The sequence below is a fragment of the Heptranchias perlo genome, chromosome 29, assembly GCF_035084215.1.
Source record: "Heptranchias perlo isolate sHepPer1 chromosome 29, sHepPer1.hap1, whole genome shotgun sequence".
NCBI lineage: Eukaryota > Metazoa > Chordata > Chondrichthyes > Hexanchiformes > Hexanchidae > Heptranchias > Heptranchias perlo.
This window is the reverse complement of record NC_090353.1, coordinates 31,487,468-31,506,005: the sequence shown is the minus strand read 5'-3', so window position 1 is coordinate 31,506,005 and position 18,538 is coordinate 31,487,468. Positions and strand designations below refer to the sequence as shown.

General features: G+C 45.9%; 1 protein-coding gene across 2 annotated transcripts in view; it reads right to left on the bottom strand.

Moving 5' to 3' along the window:
- LOC137299574 (ephrin-A2-like) overlaps window positions 1-18,538 on the bottom strand; it is a 275,731-nt gene that overhangs the window by 39,639 nt on the left and 217,554 nt on the right. For both annotated transcript variants that reach the window (XM_067968417.1, XM_067968416.1), the window contains exon 2: window positions 13,170-13,462. In XM_067968417.1, the coding sequence (XP_067824518.1) occupies window positions 13,170-13,462 (293 nt within the window). The remainder of the gene's footprint in view (window positions 1-13,169; window positions 13,463-18,538) is intronic.

Genomic DNA, 18,538 nt, shown 5'->3' with positions numbered 1-18,538 from the left:
GATCTGTATCTTAACTCCATTTATCCATCTTGGTTCCCTGACCTTTAAAACCCTTGCCTAACAGAAATCTATCAATCTCAGTTATGAAATTTTCATAACTGGGGACGAGGGTTGGGGGAGAGAGTTTTCACGACCCTTTGTGTGAAGAAGTGCTTTCTGACATCACCCCTGAACAGCCGAGCTTTAATTTTAAGGTTATGCCCCCTTGTTCTGGACTCCCCCACCAGAGGAAATAGTGTCTCTCTATCGACCCTATCAACTCCTTTGCGTTGAAATAACTAAGGATGAAGCTGAAAGAGATCTAGGTGTCTCAATGCTAAAATGTCCAATCAAGGCAGAGCAGCAATCAACTAAGCCATGAGAAGATTGAATACACAGTCAAAGCAGTAGAATATAAGTCAGAGGAAGTCGTGAACAAAGCCTACAGTGCTCTGGTCAGACCACACCTTGAGTACTGTGTCCAGTCCTTTTATTCCGAGATACAAGGGACACATTCACGCACTGGGGGCAGTGCAGATAAAAAACCACGCGGCTGATTCCTCGTATGAAGGATCTGAGTTATGAGGGAAAACTGAAGAAACTTGGGCTTTTCAGCGGAGATAGGAGGTGTCAGAGAGGTGATTTTATAGAGGTATGTAATAATGTTCAGGGTATAGAAAAGGTTAACCTGCTATATTAATTTATGATGTGGAGATGCCGGTGATGGACTGGGGTTGACAATTGTAAACAATTTTACAACACCAAGTTATAGTCCAGCAAATTTATTTTAAATTCCACAAGCTTTCGGAGGCTTCCTCCTTCGTCAGGTGGTGTGGAAATGAAAATTATTTCCACACCGTTCACCTGAGGAAGGAGGAAGCCTCCGAAAGCTTGTGGAATTTAAAATAAATTTGTTGGACTATAACTTGGTGTTGTAAAATTGTTTACAATATATTAATTTAAATTAAATTCCGTTGAGTAGAACAAGGGGACACAGGTTCAAACTAGTAACAGGTAATTTTGGGACTAATATCAGGAAATTCTTCTTCACACAGAGAGTGATCAATGTTGGAATAGACATAGAGTAACGGAGGCAAAAACCTTGGAATCATTTAAGAATTGGATTTTCTCCAATTCTGGCCTCTTGCGCATCCCCGATTTTCATCGCTCCACCATTGGTGGACGTGCCTTCAGCTGCTTAGGCCCTAAGCTCTGGAATTCCCTCCCTAAACTTCTCCATCTCTCTACCTCTCTCTCCTCCTTTATGACACTCCTTAAAACTTATCTCTTTGACCAAGCTTTTGGTCACCTGCCAAAAGTATCTCTTTATGTGACTCGGTGTCAAATTTTGTTTGATAACGCTGCTGTGCAGTGTCTTGGGACGTTTTACTACATTAAAGGCGCTATATAAATGCAAGTTGTTGTTGGATGCTACAATGGGACTTTAGGATGTTTCTGGATGATTGAACTGACACGGACCCAATGGCCTTCCACATCCGTAATTATATTGTGAACATGCCAAAAAAGAGCAGATTGACAGTTAACATTCATTTCATTGCTGCTTGTGGGATCTTTCTGTGCAAAAAGGCTGCCATTTTTCCCTACGTAACTGCAATTTAAAGTAATGCACTCTGAATTGCTTTGCAATCTGAAAAGGTGCTGCATAAATGCAAGTCTTTCATTAATGTCTGTTCCCATAAGGGTTTTATGCTGTGCTACGAAGTATACAGGAAATTTACTGCAGAAACGTTTTAAATAAAGGGAACCTGGATTTTTTTTTAAAAAGGACAGGCAGCAAGCTGGGCTCATTTTCCACTCTCCTCTCCATTCAAGCCTCTTCAATAAACTCCCACAAGACTAGTGTACTATATCTTGTTCTTTAACAATGTCAGAAGACAAGGAACACAATAAATCACATGTTATTTATGAAGAGCACTCATTGTAACACTAATAGACATCTAGTCAGAATGCTGCTTTAGGTAAACAGTGGAATGCTTATTATTAGCACACTGTGGGCTCGGGATCATGTTCCTCACCTGGGGCCTTACAACAGAGGTATTTAAACTACCGTTATCATCTACAGGCCATTGTGGGATTTCATTTCAAGCATTCAGAGAAGAAGGCGTGACAGGCTGTCTTTATTAAAGAGAGACAGGACCAGCCGTAGACATATCCAACTCTGTCAGCACCAGAGGGTTTTTTTTACAACTTTCTCCACAGCTGGTGATTTTTCAACATGGCTTCCCAGGAATTTATAACGAGCTCAGAGCAATTCAACATCGCTGGTGACATCTCCTGATGAAAAAATTCGTAAAGTGTCGCCTTCTCGCAGTCGCCCACAATAAAGTATTTCAGAATGCTTTTGTGAAAATTGGCCCAATTGACAAAATACTTTCCAACGATTTGAATCGTTACAGACTGTGCAATGATTGCCTTCTGTCTTTCCAAGAAACATTGAATTTCCCTCTCCGCCTCGCTCAGTCGCTCCCTCTCTCTCTCTTTCTCTATCTCTATCTCTCTCATTTTCCAGCCATCAGCTGCCTAGGCCCTAAGGTCTGAAAATCCCTCCCTAAACCTCTCCGTCTCTCTCCTCCCATAAGTCTCTCCTCCTATAAGACCCTCCTTAAAACCTACCTGATTGACCAAGCTTTAGATCACCTGTCCTAATATCTCCCTATATGGTTCAGTGCTAAATTTTGTTTTCCTTCTGTGAAGCGACTTGGGACTTTTACTACGTTAAAGGCGCTATATAAATGCAAATTATTGTTGTTCTCCTCAATGCATTGTAGCTGGGCTCAGCAACGAAATGAACTGGTGGAAAGATATTGGTTGTTTCACCACCTTCGCGAGTGGAGCTGTCTCTTGCGGGAGGTCCAGTTCCACAGGCACTGGCCATCTCAATGGCTATTTTTCACATGAACCTAGACAGTGAGAGTCAGCAGGCCATTTGGCAATGGGAGGGAGGGAGGGGTAAACATAACCAAATGTAATGCCATCCTTGCCCAACATTCACACCGGTCATTTCCAGCAGGGGTCACAGGACTGGGCGTTTTGGCAGACTTTCTAACCCCCACCCCCGACCCCGCCACCCGCTCCGCTCCCAAACCAATTGTCGGACCACAATCAGTATATCAGTATCCACCTGAGATCAGCTAACTCCTGGACAGACTCTGGATTAAACCTGGGGCCTTCCCGGTCTGTACAGCTCAGTTCCATATCGCAGAATACACTTACCCACAGAGCCATTTGAGGGGATTGGCGGAAAGATTTAAAGAACACATCAATTGGCAGGCGACTGTAAACAGCTAATAAAGAGATGATTTACATTTGAAGCCAGGCGGGACAATAAATGGAGCAGTTGTTTGCCTCAATGGAGAGCAGTAAATTAAAACACGAAATGTTAACCTTGGCAAACGTCTTCAGAAAACCAATGTGGCTTTGGGCTTTAGAGGTTAATGGAATTTAGTTTCTGGAAGGAAGGACATATATTTTTCTTTCTTGTGGTCTTGTTCTGATGGAACTTTCACGGAAACCAAATAAGATGTAATTTCTCAAGTTTAGCATGACTGGAATGATAATTCTGACTTTTAATGTTAGGCCTTTTATGGATCCGACATGTCCAAGGCAAAGAATTTTATTACATCGACAGCTTCTGGCTGGCTGCCATCTTCTCGTTCTTGTTTTTAAAATGTTGCCAATTTGATGTCCAGACTGTGCCTCAGCAATGTGGACTTACATTTTTCTACTGATTTACTTATAGCGTATTATTTTTAAAAATAAGTTGACCTGCTTTTCTCTTTAACAATTGCAGGGTAGCCATTTTGGAATCGAGAGGCTAGGTTATGCCATCCAGGGTTGCCAACCCTCCAGGATTGTCCTGGCGTCTACAGGAATTGAAGATTCACCTCCCGGACATTGCTGCGAGTAACTGAGCCTTCTCCTCTTGTTCTCCAGCGAGAAGACAGGATCTATGGCACAGGTGATAGAGATCCGTATCTACGTGAAGTCTGGACACAGGCCTACGTCCCCTCTGTGTGAAGCATGGACTGAGGGGCCAATCACTTCTCGGTAGAGGGTGTTGCAGCAGGCCTGAGGGTAGCTCTTGACCAAACCACTGCTTGACGAGAAAGTTAGTAACACTGAGTTTGGCCATAGTTAAAGAAAGAAAGGTTTGCATTTATATAGTGCCTTATCAAGTCTCTCAGAAACATTTCAAAGCACGTTGCATACAATAAAATGCAGTGACTGCTGTTATGTAACCAGACAATCATTGTTGTGGTATTTTGCTGCTCAGACACTTTCACAGTTTCCCTTTTATTAGTTCAAGCCTGAAGTAAACTGTGTATATCTGATGTTATTCATGGAAAGCCACAGTGAGGCGATGCTTGAAAAATGACTACATGGAAAGAGGGGAGTATCAGTGGGAATTAACAACCATTTTGCCGAGTCTGGCTTGAGCTGCGATCAGAAATTCCACAAAAACTACAGAAGACAGTGTTTGTACCGTAATCCATTTAATCACTCAGCAATGCATCTCAGACAAAACAAGATGTGTTTTGTACACTCCTGAAGGATACTAGTGTCGCTGGGTGGCACTGGGAAGTGGTTTGAGCCTGAGGATTATCAGTTATATAATTATCCAATTTTTTTTACACTTAATGTTCAAAACAAGGGGTCATAAATATAAGATAATTATTACTAAATCCAATAAGGAATTCAGGAGAAACTTCTTTACCCAGAGAGTGGTTAGAATGTGGAATTCACTACCATATGGAGTCGTTGAGGCGAAAGCATAGATGCATTTAAGGGGAAGCTAGATAAACACATGAGGGAGAAAGGAATAGAAGGATATGCTGATAGGGTGAGATGAAGTAGGGTAAGAGGAGGCTCGTGTGGAGCAGAAACACCAGCACAGATCAGTTGGGCCGAATGGCCTGTTTCTGTGCTGTAATTTCTGTGTAATTCAGCATTTTATATTCAAAGGTTGTGCTTGGACCAAGAGGGAGTGAACATTGGATCAAAAGCTCGATGCAGTGGGTGTGAACAATGGATTGAAAGGTCTACACAGTGGGAATGAATACTGGATGAAAAGGTCTACACAGTGGGAGTCAACATTGGATCAAGAGACTTCCACAGTGACAGTAAATATTGGTTTGAGAGGTCTACACAGCAGGAGTTAACAGGAAGTGGAACGGTACAATGGGAAATTTATGTTTGGATCAAATATGTTTTCTATCTGGAAAGGACTCTACAAAGTGCCCCAGACTGATTCTGTTTATGTAACTGTGATTGTAGGTTCAGTTGCTCACAGGAGACATGAGCTCAGAAGTAAAATCGGTGTCTCTGAGTCGTGCAGATCAGGAGGCCTCTGGTTCAATCCCTGGTTGGTGCTCAGTTAGCTGAATCTTAGCCAAAGCAGTGATAGGAATAGAGACAAGCAGCCAGGGGTCCTGGTCCTGATCACTATCTAGTGACCTCTTGCTGGAAGCGTGCAAGCATAGACGTGCAATGAAGCCACAATCAGGCTCGGCTATGATGTCCTGCCCAGTCTGTTAGCCCTCCAACCTTCACTGTAGCGGCTCACGCATGGGTAATGGCCACTCGGGTGAGGTGGCAGAGGGCAGTGTGGAACAGTACCCGAGTGAGCACTTCCTTGCCCCACGACCTCTACCACCGAGAAAGACAAGAGCACCAATATCATGGGAACATCATCTCCAACTTCTCCTCCAAGACACAAACCATCCTAACCTGGACATATATCGCTGTCTCTTCATTGTTGCTGGGTCCAAATTATGGAATTCCCTCAGCACAAGGTCTGCAGTGGTTCTCCATGAGAAGACCCACCACCACCTTCTCAGGGCAACTAGGGATGGGCAATATGGGCAATGGACTCGCTAGCATCGTGCATGTCCTGAGAACAATTTTTTTCTAAAATAAAGTAACTGAGTCAATGGCTACAGGAGAGAAGGGAGCGGGAGAACATTGCAGATGAGGGAAAAAAGGAGACATGAATTGAATGGGACAAGTTGGACAAAGTCAGTTTTTTCTTCTGCTCTCCCCACAAGGGTCGCAAACCCTCCAGGATTGCCCTGGAGTCTCCAGGAATTGAAGATTAATCTCCACGACACTGCTACGAGCAACACCCAGGAGAAAAATCATAGGGGCATTAAACAAAATTGTGTTTTTTTCCTTTTCTATGAACACCTTCATTTATTAGTTATTGGAGATGGGGGAAAAAAGGCTGTTTGACTAACAGTCAAAATTAATCCAATTTGGTAACATATAAGAGTCTGTCCCCTTTCCAATTGGCCGTGGGAAGGCAGTGCGTCAGGAGGATGGACCAATGACAGGATTGAGGATCGAGTCGGGAGCTCATGTGATGAAACCCCCAGGAATGCACCCAAACGCAGTTGGCAACCCTAATCCCCACTGATAACTCACGTTTACAGAGTGCACTTCTTAGCAAACAAAATGGAGACTGTCAACTGAAGCAACGAGATAAAGCAAGTGAAGCAACAGGGAAAATTGCACAACCTTCTGACGGGCTGGGGTAGGCACTAACTGTGCTCGAGCACTCAGACTTGCGAGCTTCAAGCGAAAATCAGCTACTCAAAGCCCTGGTTAGACCACACCTGGAGTACAGTGTTCAGTTCTGGGCACAGCACCTTAAGAAGGATATACTGGCCTTGGAGGGAGTGCAGAGTAGATTTACTAGAATGATACCTGGACTCCAAGGGTTAAATTACGAGGAAAGATTGCACAAACTAGGGTTGTAATCCATGGAATTTAGAAGATTAAGGGTTGATTTGATCGAAGTTTTCAAGATATTAAGGGGAACTGATAGGGTAGATAGAGAGAAACTATTTCCGCTGGTTGGGGAGTCTAGGACTAGGAGATATAGCCTAGAAATTAGAGCCAGGACTTTTAGGAATGAAGTTAGGAAACACTTCTACACGCAAAGATAGAAGTTTGGAACTCTCTTCTGCAACGGCAGTTGATGCTAGCTCAATTGTTAATTTTAAATTTGAGATTGATAGATTTTTGTTAACCAAAGGTATCAAGGGATATGGGGTAAGGCGGGTATATAGAGTTAGGTCACAGATCAGCCATGATCTCACTGAATGGCATGACAGGCTGGAGGGGCTAAATGGCCTGCTCCTGTTCCTTTCTTCCTATATCAGCCTGAGACCTGTTGCTGAGAATCCACAAGAAAAGAACACAAGCAGATAGTGGACAAGGACAGGTTTGTAGCTGATGCGCTTACAGTCGAATAGCCTGTCACATATGAGTTTCTCCTCTGTATTATAATTCAGTATCCAGTGCCGAGAACAAGTGTATCAGAACCTTTTATAGCGATTAGGAATATAGTAATAAACTCTGTCTGAAGCTGTAGTGTTTTTACAATGGATGTACTGTCACTGTTGGTTTCACTTCTAATACAGGCCTAGTGCTGTGTGTGTGTGTGCGTGCATGCGCGCGCGCGGTGTTCATTTGCACTCCTTCCCCCTCCTCCTTCCCTCCTGATGGTGCTGCCTCCTGCTGTGGAAGTGCTCCACCCGAGACCACCTGCACCTTGCCCAAGTGGACATTCTTCATCGGCAAGCCTAAACTTTTAAGTGCTGGCATTTAACCCTGAAGGGCATCGCAGCTCAGTCTAATCCTACCAACCCTCCACATCCCCACTTGCACTCTTTCCACCAGTTATCACTGGATAACAGCAGTGGGAACCTTTGCTGCTTGACTATCCCTCTCTGACCCAGGAGCACCTGGTCACACAGTTGCCTCCAGTGTTCTTCTTAAAGTGATTATTTAATATTATACCCAAACGTGCTTTGAAGTTTATTCCCCCAGTTGTTCAGACTGAAATCTACAAGTCAAATGTCTGTTATTTTACCATCACCATGGCGATAAGTGCTTGCCCTCACGAATGCAAGATTACCACTATAAAATTTTGATGGTGATATTGTAGCATATTTGACAGGCCTTGTCTCCTCACTTTAATTAACAGGCCTCCTTGTATGTTATGACAATACTTAGATTTTTAGCTGATAGCTCTTACTGCAACTAATGTCATGAACGGGATGGCAACATCTGAAACATAAATGTATGTGTCGAGATTTGATAAACCACAAAGTCGGAGCCACAGACATAAAAATTGCCTTCAGGCAATCATGTTGCCTCCGAGATGAAGCCAGGAACTTTACTGAATTAATGTTAAGTGCTTCAATTAAGAGGAGTATTTACATTCAGTCATACCTCATGGTATTCCTACTCCGTGTTATAGCCGTTCTGAAAAATGATGTGATCTGATTTTTTTTTCTCTCTTTTCTACTACGGATTTGTCCTGTTTATCCTCCAGGACAGGCTCACAGACTGGGTGGGGGCGGGGGGACATGCGAGGGTTGCCAACCCTCCAGGGTTGTCCTGGGGTCTCCAGGAATTAAAGATTAATCTCCTGGACAATGCTGTGCACAAACCCAGGAGAAAAATCAGAGTTAAAAAGATGATGTACTTTTCTTTTCATTGTTCCGTTTATTAGTTATGAAAATATTGGAGATGGATTTTAAAAAATGTTGGTTTTTTTTGGACGGGGCGGTTGGAAGCAAGAGGTCATGTGATGAAACCTCCAGGAATACGTCCAACCAGAGTTGGCAACCCCGCGACTTTATGCTTCTCTTTAATGTCAAGGGTGAGAAAAAAAGAAAATGGAGGCCCCGCCAGCGCGCACCGCTGGCGGGGCCGTTTGCGTTTGTCGGCGGCACTGCTTTGCCTGCGGAGACAGCGGGCCTAATTATGCCGTGAGATGGCATTCTTACCTCCTGGAGACACGTGTGCCACCTCGTTTGTATTGCCACACTGCCTCCAGAGGCAGCGTTGTAATCTGAACAGGGTGTGGAATATGACAGAGGAGGCAGAGATCAGACACGACACTCAGTATTTCCGGAATCTCGATCAAAATATGGGTACGGAAAGAATCGCTGAAGCTACGGTCTTCTCTCTGGGGTTTTCTACATTTATTTATTTTCGGGATCTCGGCGTGTCACTGGCAAGGGCGGCATTTAGTGCCCATCCCTAGTTGCCCTTGAGAAGGTGGTGGGCCATCTTCTTGAACCGCTGCATTGCATTGCCTGTCTGGAAATGTTGATGATAACAGATTAGAAGGCAAGCGGAAAAGGACCAGGCTTCAGGATGTGATGGGATGGGCAGGTTGAACATCAGGGGCTGGTACAAACCAGCTGTATCGGAGATCGGACCGTATGGAGTGCATTGACTGACAATCTCCAGAGTGGATAAGGCACCGAAAGGGCCAGATACCGACGTTGCTGGTGAGGAGCCTCTCCCACTGGGAGCACATATTGGAGATTCAGGTGAGAATGGCAAATGGATTTCCAACCATGTCCGTGCAAAGTCAGAAAATCACCCTGGCTGAAAATCTCAGATATGTGCTCTCAGTGGGAAGGCTACTGGTCCCTCGCGTTACGTTGGAAAATGAGAGAGAAAGAGAGAGGAAGATAGTGACAGAGATAGTGAGAGAGAGAGAGAGAAAAAAGAGAAAGAGAGAGAGAGAGAAACAGAGAGAGAGAATGGGGGTGATTTTAAAACGGAGCCGGGAAGAGGGCAGGGGGTCAAATTGAGGTCAGGAAACCCATTAGTACGGGTTTCCCATCTGACTGACCGGCTGATTGACAAGCTGGTCTCAGTCGGACGGGAGACCAACCAGGGAGAGGACGTCTTCAGGTAAGTCTTTGTTTGTATGGATGGGGGGGAGGGGGGCACGGGGGGGGCATGAGTGGGCACTGATGGGCAAGGGTCATGGGTGGGCAAAGGACATGGGCAGGCATAGGTGGGCACTGAGTCGCGAGTCATGGGGGATGGGATCGGGGGTCAGTCATGGGGGTGATGTCGGGCTCGGGGGGGTCATCGCGGGGGTCCGCGATCATTGAAGGGGAGGGTCGGAGGTCAGAGAATCGGAGTGGGGGGTGGAGGATCAAGGTCGGGGGTCGGAGGCGGAGGGTCAGCGTCGAGGGTCCACGATCGGGGGTAGGGGGTCCACGATCGGGGGTCTGCGATTGGAGGCTGGGAGTCCGAGTTCGGGGGGGCGTCCGCGATTATTGGGGGGTCGGTGCAGGTAGGCTGGTTGGGTCTGAAGGAAGTAATCCTGCTCATCTGGACCCACAAGCTCTGCCTTTCTAGGCACCTACCTGTTAGCCTCGGGCCTTCTCGCCTCCTTTCACCTGGCGTAAAACAGAAGGCCAGCGAAACCCGGCCCCCCAGGGTTGAAATTGGGAATTAGTGAAAAATGGAGGCCCAAAGCCTCCTTGAAAGGTTTCAAGGCCCGACCCGCGGGTTGGTCGCCCGATCCTCGTCCCGCCACGGTGAAAACCGGAAATGGGCGGGTTGGAGACAGGTTGGGGGCAGGTCTGAAATGGTGGCAATTTTCAATGCCCCCCCGCCCCCAACCCACCCATTTTTTAATTTGAAAATTGAGCTGGGGGGGGGGTCCAGAACTAGGGGCACAGTCTCAGGATACGGGGTAGGACATTTAAGGCTGAGATGCGGAGAAATTTCTTCAATCAGAGGGTGGTGAACCTGTGGAATTCTTTACCACAGAAGGCTGTGGAGGCCAAGTCACTGAATATATTTAAGAAGGAGCTAGATAGATTTCTAGACACAAAAGGCATCAAGGGGTATGGAGAGAGAGCGGGAATATGGTATTGAGATAGAGGATCAGCCATGATCCTATTGAATGGCGGAGCAGGCTCGAAGGGCCGAATGGCCTACTCCTGCTCCTATTTTCTATGTCTATGTTTAGGTTGAAATTTATAAGCAAGGTTAATTTTTAAATCCCCCTCTCCCTCTCCCTCTCCCCCCTCTCCCTCCTCTCCCTCTCCCCCCTCTCCCTCTCCCCCCTCTCCCTCCTCTCCAAAGCTGGTGGATAGAAGTGATGGGAGAATTTAACTTGGTACTTGCCTCAGTTCATTCTCCCTGGTTATTACAGGCATAACATCATGGCTCGAGGTGGGGGGAGAGGGGAAACACGGGGGAAAGAGGCTTTGTAACACAGGAACGGTCTGAAAATGCTCTGGCAGCATTTGACAAACAAGTTAAAAATATTAATCACAGAGAGCCTTCAATTAATTAAAGCATTTCGGTTTCAAGAAATCCGTTAACAAATTCAAAGATTAACCACTCCAACAGGTTCTTTTAATGATGGAATTGGTTTAAGACACAGTCGAACCAGTGGTTGAGACATTCCTAGATTACTAATAAGGGGAGAGCAGATAATCAATAGTAATTATTACCAGCGTATCTGGAAAATCGAATGAACACATGGATTCACGCTGTTTAATTGTTTTATTTGATCAACCTTTCAGACTGCAAGCAAGAGTCTCTTATCTTTTTATTTATTTTGATTCTCAAGATGAGTTTGCGTAAGATTTATAACAATACTGTTACCTGCCTCCTACTGGATTCAAAGGGCACCCATAGTGAGAGCGCAGTCTAATCTACAACGCCTTGTGTCACTCTAGATACACACGGACTAGAAAATATGTTGCAAATGAAAACATCCCCCATTGAATGAGTAAGACTTTACTTCCATTTTGTCGTCTTCCTGTCTTTCCCCTCAAGCCCTTCAACCCTCTGAGAATCTCTGCGCTCCTCCAATTCTGGCCTCTCGCGCAACCCCGATTTTAATCGCTCCACCATTTGCGTCTGTGCCTTCAGCTCTGGAATTCCCTCCTAATCCTCTCCACCTCTCTACCTCTCTCTCCTCCTTTAAGACGCTCCTGAAAACCGACCTCTTTGACCAAGCTTTTGGTCACCTGTCCTAATATCTCCTTCTGTGGCTCGGTGTCAAATTTTGTTTGATAATCGCTCCTGTAACGTGTCCTGGGAAGTTTTACTACGTTAAAGGTGCTATATAAATGCAAGTTGTTGGTCTAGTTGTTTCCTTCTCTCATGCTGTGGTATAGTTCCACAGGTGCAGATAGCCCTCCAGTACCTCACTCAAATGATCATTCCTCATTGTGTGAGCCCAGAAACTGAGTTTTGGGAAGGTGTTCGACCATGGGGGGCATCGCAACCCAGCATAACCCTGCATTTACCCGACATCTGCACAAAAGGGCATTCTGGCAGGTTGCACTGGATAGCACTTGGAGGTGGGAACCCTGGGATGTCTCCCACCGCTGTGCAGTAGCCGACCAGCACTCAGTCCACACACGCACGTGAAGAAAGGCCACTTGCGTGAAATATCAGAGGGTGGCTGCTGGCCACCGACCCTTACCCTAGCGAGGAGTCAGTGGCTTCAGGAGCACACGGGAGAAAAAGAAACGGGGTTTGGAAACTAGCGAAAGATTTCAATTCTGTCTGCTTCCTTTTTAGAGTCGATCGCAAAGATAGGTACAGATGAGAAAGGCCGTTCAGCCCATCTAGTCCAACATTTCATTGAAACCTATGGCTCTCCTGTCATAACCCAGATTGTCCCAGAGAGTGGTGGGAATGTGGAACATGCTACCACAAGGGAGTAGTTGAGGCGAATAGCATGATGTATTTAAGGGGAAGCTAGATAAGCACATGAGGGAGAAAGGAATAGAAGGATATGCTGATAGGGTCAGATGAAGAGGGGTGGGAGGAGGCTCATGTGGAGCATAAACACCAGCATAGACCAGTTGGGCCGAATGGCCTGTTTCTCAGCTGCAGACACCGCGGGGGTGATTTTAACCCCCAAGAACAGGTGGGTTGGGGGCGGGTGGGAATTGAAAATAGTTGTTTTTTGGGACGCGACCGCAATCCGGCTTTATTTCCGGGTTCAACTTGGGCACGTAAAATACAGGCTTCCCACTGGGAATGCAAAGACCGAAAATTTTGCAGTTGCGACCCAAAAAAAAACTATTTTCAACTCCCGCCCGCCCCAACCCACCTGTTCTTGGGGGTTAAAGTCACCCCCTATGTAACTCTATATATCATTCGACCACCTCTTAAATGATTCCAGCATTTTTGCCTCCAATACCCTACCTGGGGAGCCTTCCGGATCTTAGTCACCCTTTGCATGCAGAAGTCCTTCCTGTCCTCAGTAACTTGCCCTTTTACCAGTGTATACCTCCGTCCCATTGTCCCCGCGGCCTATGACTTGAAACAAGCACTGCAGATTAACCTTCTTGTGCGGTGTATTTTCAGGGTATACTCACATATATAATAATATTCGTTTCCAGGTCGAAACTCAAAGCCTAGAGAAAACGGTGTGAAGAGCTGGAACTTCTCGGAGAACTTCAGCGGCCCGTTTGGTGAGCGCGGCCGATTGCACTCCCAGCGTTTGAAGCCATTATTCTTGTGGTCGCAGCTTCTGTAGCCATCAAAATTCACCATGTAAAGAATGTAACTCTCCGCCTTCTCCTCTGGCACGGAAGCATCATAGTGGGGGCAGTAGATGTCAAGGTAGTCATTGATGCAGACATCGACGGTATAGTCCCCTCTGTGAAACCTAAAATTTAGAAAGGCAAGACACAATTTAGTGATCAGAATTAACTGAACGAAACGCTGCAAGGATTGAGTCTTTCAGACCTCCCATTAGACCTGAATCTTTAACTCTGGAGCCAGCCGTGGCTCAGTGGGTAGCACTCTCACCTTTAAATCCGAAGGTTGTGGGTTCCAGCCCCACTCTAGGGATTTTGTAGATAAAATCCAGGCTGATAGACCAGTGCAGTTCTGAGGGAGCACTGCAATGTCAGATCGCAGGCTATCTTTCAGATGAGATGTTAAATGAACACCCTGCCCCATCTGCCCTCTCAAGTGGATGTAAAAGATTCCATGCTACTATTTTGAAGAAGAGCAGGTGAGTTTTCCCAGGTGTCCCTTAACCAAACACCATTAAAACAGATGATCTGATCATTATCACATTGCTGTTTGCGGGACCTTGCTGTGTGCAAATTGGCTGCTGCGTTTCTTACACAGTGACCACACTTCAAGAGTACTTTATTAGTTGTAAAGCTCTTTGGAACGTCCTGAGGCCATGAAAGGCACTATATGAATGCAAGTCTTTGTTTCTTCTTTTACTGCGTAGTGGGACTGATTTAAAAACCACCAAGATCCCACTTCGAGGGACATGTCCTGTATTGTGATACCCAGGACGATACCACTCCAGTCCCACCGTACTTGACATTGCAGAGGAAGCTGCACTACTGCATTGCAAATGGTTGCAACACATTTATTTCAATCCTACTTTTACGATACTGTATAATTAAGTTATGGTGCCAGGGGTCAATATGTTGGTGACACCACAGTGCAGGTTATGTTGTTGCACTCTTCACCGCTCTGAAAATACACTAAACCCCCAACTTGCAATTTATACAGCACTCCACACCAAAACAAATGTCACTTTAGAAGTGAGAAAGTGGGAAGTAGGTGGTGTAATGGGTTAGATTCTGGCCTTTGACCTCTAGGACCTTGGTTCAAATCCAGCCCAGGCTTGAGGGGTTGAAAGCCTCCTCTTGTCTGCTGGCCACAAGAGTTTGGGCAGTGTCAATCCAGTTCCCATGGATCTACCGTACAAAACTATTTCTAATTTGGTACTGATTATCAATCTCACTCAGTGGGGACACAGGATGGCTGGTGTGGGAAATGGACAAAAATATCGGCTGGGGCTGAAGAATGCCTGGGTAGCAGAGAGGGAGCTTTACTCTGCGTCTCGCTCTATACCTGGGAGTCCTAGATGTTAATACTGGACGATCCCCGTTAACATCCCTCACCTTGGAGGGCACAGTTAGAAAAAGAGACGGATATTGAGCAGGAGGTAAGGGAATTTAAGAGGATAGACCAAAGGCAAGTCTTAGAGAGGGCTCTTGAGGGCAAGGAGGGAGGAAGCAATGTGGATATTTAAGGTAAACAGCAAAAGAGCATGAGGTCATCGGGGGATCAGGAGTCATTGGAGGGGGGTCAGGAGTCATCGGGGGGAGGTCCAGAGTCATTGGGGGTGGGTTTGGAGTCGTCGGGTTCGGGGGTCATGGAGGGGGTTGGAGATTGTGGGGGAGGAGTTGCTGCAGGTAGGCTTGTTGGGCCTGGGGAAAGCACCCCTGCTCCTGGGCCCACAAGCAGTGCGATAAAGGCACTTGTCTGCTGTTTCGGGACTTCTCGCCTCCTCTCACATGGCGTGAAGTAGAAGGCCCGGCCCCCAGGGGTTAATAATAAAAAAGCTGTAAAAATGGAGGCCCGCAGCCTCCTTGAAAGCTTTCAGTGACCGACCCGCCTCCTGAGAGCGGGATGGTCGCCCGCCCCTCATCCTGCCTCCGTTAAAACCAAAAGTGGGTGGGTTGGTCTCGGGTTTGAGATTTTAAAAATTTTTACTGCCTTCACCTGTTCTTCCGGGTTAAAATTTAGGCCCAGTTGTGCAGTGACCGTAGGGTCAGCCTCCAATGGTGAAGCAAAGAGGGCAGGGAGAAGCAGTAATCTGGAGCCAGATGAAAGGAGAATGTGGACTGAGACATATGGATGGGGAAGACTCCCCAAATAGTGTGGGGCTACAAGGCTTCCCCCTCTCCCGTTCCATTTTGTTTCTTCAAAAATCAAAGCCTGGATACATATTTGCTTGTTGCGGATGTGTTTTTCCCTCCCAATTTTCTGTCCTCCTCACATGAAAGCTCACCAGATAGATTATGGGATAAGGAGGGGGAATCCTAGCTGGCCTTTTCCCCTCTTCCTAACCGAGGGGTGCTGAGACCAATTGCGCCATGTCATCTGCTGCTCCAGTTGAGACCAGCTGATACAGCACAGACAGGGATTCAGTTTAATCTGTACAGCTAAGTATACTACACTAGGTAAAGACATTCATTACACATGTGAGTGCTTTTACCCAGTAGGCCATTAGGGAACGGTCCCTTGTGCTTTTAAAGGGTATGCACTATTAAACTTCCCCAGGCGCGCCATGCCTCTTTAAGCACTCGTTCATTGAAGATTTTTCAGCTTTCCTGGTGGGACAACAGATGAATGAAAAGATAGAAGTGACAATGGTAAATGAAAGAAGAGCCAGAGGGTGAGTGAGAGAGGGAGTCAGGCAAGGTTACGTACACATTATTACATCATGCGCACATTCTGGTAGTACATATGGTTCATTTAACAGTTTAATATCTACAAAGCATGGAGAGGAAAGCAGTATTTATATCTCTAAGTAGCTCCTGGCATGGAAACTAGATCCCAGCGCAGTGCAGGTGTTGTGATTTACCAGCCGCGTTCGCAGTAGTTGGAAGTGGCTCCTCCAAATTGCAAACTCGGGGACTAGAGGTCACAAGGTGGCTATTTTTATCAAAGCCAATTAACGGGCACCAGATGTGTAGGGGAACAGCGGAAGCAAACTGATTGAAGATGGAACAAATGACGTGACAAGAGCCTCCCGGTGTAGCCCAAAGACCAGGTGGAAATAGTGGGTCGTAACTGGAGTGGGAAAAGAACGTGTTTTGTATCAAGCTCAGTTAATTTCTTCCGATGGAACACCCCAGCGCACAATGTACAAGGGGGTCATTAGGGATTTCAGGTACAGAGTCCTAATGTATCAAACTGAGGCTTTTACCAAAACAAAACATTTGCAATCTACTGCTGTTAAAAGGCAGCCGTCTTTACGAGAAAACTCGTTGGCAAAACCTGTTCTCGTTTGTTTACAAACACAGGACCCAATGACAAATTTTGTGTCAATGCATCATGCATCACTTGAAGGGCATTACCAATCTTGCCTGCTTTTCTCCTATCACAAGAAAAACTAGATTTGCCAAATTTGCCTTTAAGAAAATAAAAAATGAATTGAGGTGTTAAATGGTTATCAAATATTTCAGGTGTCAGCCTTGGCTCAGTGGGTAGCACTCTCACCTCTGAGTCAAATAAATTGTGGGTTCAGCCCCCACTCCAAAAACTTGAGCACATAATTGAGGCTAACACTTCAGTGCAGTACTGAGGGAGTGCTGCAGTGTCAGGGCTGTCTTTCAGAAGAGATGTTAAACCAAGGCCCCGTCTGCCCTCTCAAGTGGATGTAAAAGATCCCATAGCATTATTTTGATGAAGAGCAGGGGAGTTCTCCCCGGTGTCCTGGCCAATATCTATCCCTCAACCAACATCATTTTGTTTGTGGGACCTCGCTGTGTGCAAATTGGCTGCCGTGTTTCTTCCAGTACAACAGCGACTGCACTTCAAAGTTACTTCATTGACTGTGAAGTGCTTTGGGACATCCTGAGGACGTGAAAGGTGCTATATAAATGCAAATGTTTCTTTTCTTTCTTAAATCAATACTGCCAGTCTTTTGAGCTACTTTGCGGCACAACTTGCTCCTCAGGTCACTTTTCTGAGTTACTGTTTTAGGCCTGGCTGCCAGCTCTCATTTAAAGTCACAGGCCCAACTAATGCTAATCCCAGAAAATAACAATTGTCTTCTGATTGTGTGGATCAGCGACTGAAAAGTGTTTCAACTTTATCTGCTTTCTTTTCACGTTCCGTGTTTTTTTTTTGCGAAGGGTGATTTCTATTTACAGATAAGAAAGACTGGAGTCTGAACAGGCCATTTGACCCATCGAACCTGCTCCATCCAGAGCCCATACACGATGGGCGTGTTCCTGCACTCCCCCCTCGCCCCCCCCACTGCTCCTCATCCCACACGTGTTCATCCCTTACTTTAAGGAACACTAAAGTTCTCCCACGATCTCTCCTAAACAAAAACCCACCAGTGCTTTTAGTATCTCAGGTAACCCTCAATCCCCTTTCTCAACAGCATTTCATCCAGTTCCCCTTTAAAGGTCTTGATTGGCTCCGAGTCAACAATGTCCTTTGATTTTCTTTGTCTTTCTGTTTTCTTTTAACTTTTGTACATTTGTTGACTCTGGCCAGAACTTAAGAGAGAATTCTGAGGTGATAAATTCCACTGCCCTCTCATCTGATGAGTGAACGCACTATCTGGTGTGGCACTAAAACATACACCAGGTTCCACCCCTTTCTTTGTTGAGTTAGTTCCTTTCAGTTAGATTGGCAATGGCGAGGGACTACAATTGGCTCCAGCGTTCCTGAGCTAAGGGAAGGGCAAAAATCATGCCACGTCCCCACGCCTGACTGCTATATCCACTGCACGTGTGGCTACGTCAGGATGGGCCTTGGCTGTGATGTCCCACATAGTCAAATAGCTAACTGACATTCACTGCATGAAGATTGCCCAATTGAATGAGCTTCCAGGAGGAAGCCTCAGTCAGCATCTTCAGGAGGGGAAGGGAGGAAAAGGATGGAGAGTGAAAAAAAAAACGAACTAGTCTGCATCAGATCTGTCATTGCAAAGCAGTTCTAAGATTGTGGCTGACTGGGTAAGTGTTACATTACTGAACACACAAAGGCACAAACCACTGAAAGCAGTGGTTACATGGACATTTGTAAAGGCATTACAGCAAACCACAAGGAAAAAATATATGGGTTTGAAGCATTAGCACTTAAAGTCTGGCCACCAGCAACCGGTCATGCAACAATCTCATTCAAAGGTTCAATGCTGCACACTCTAACCACCACTGGATGTGTTTAAACTTGCTTTGAAAATGGTCTA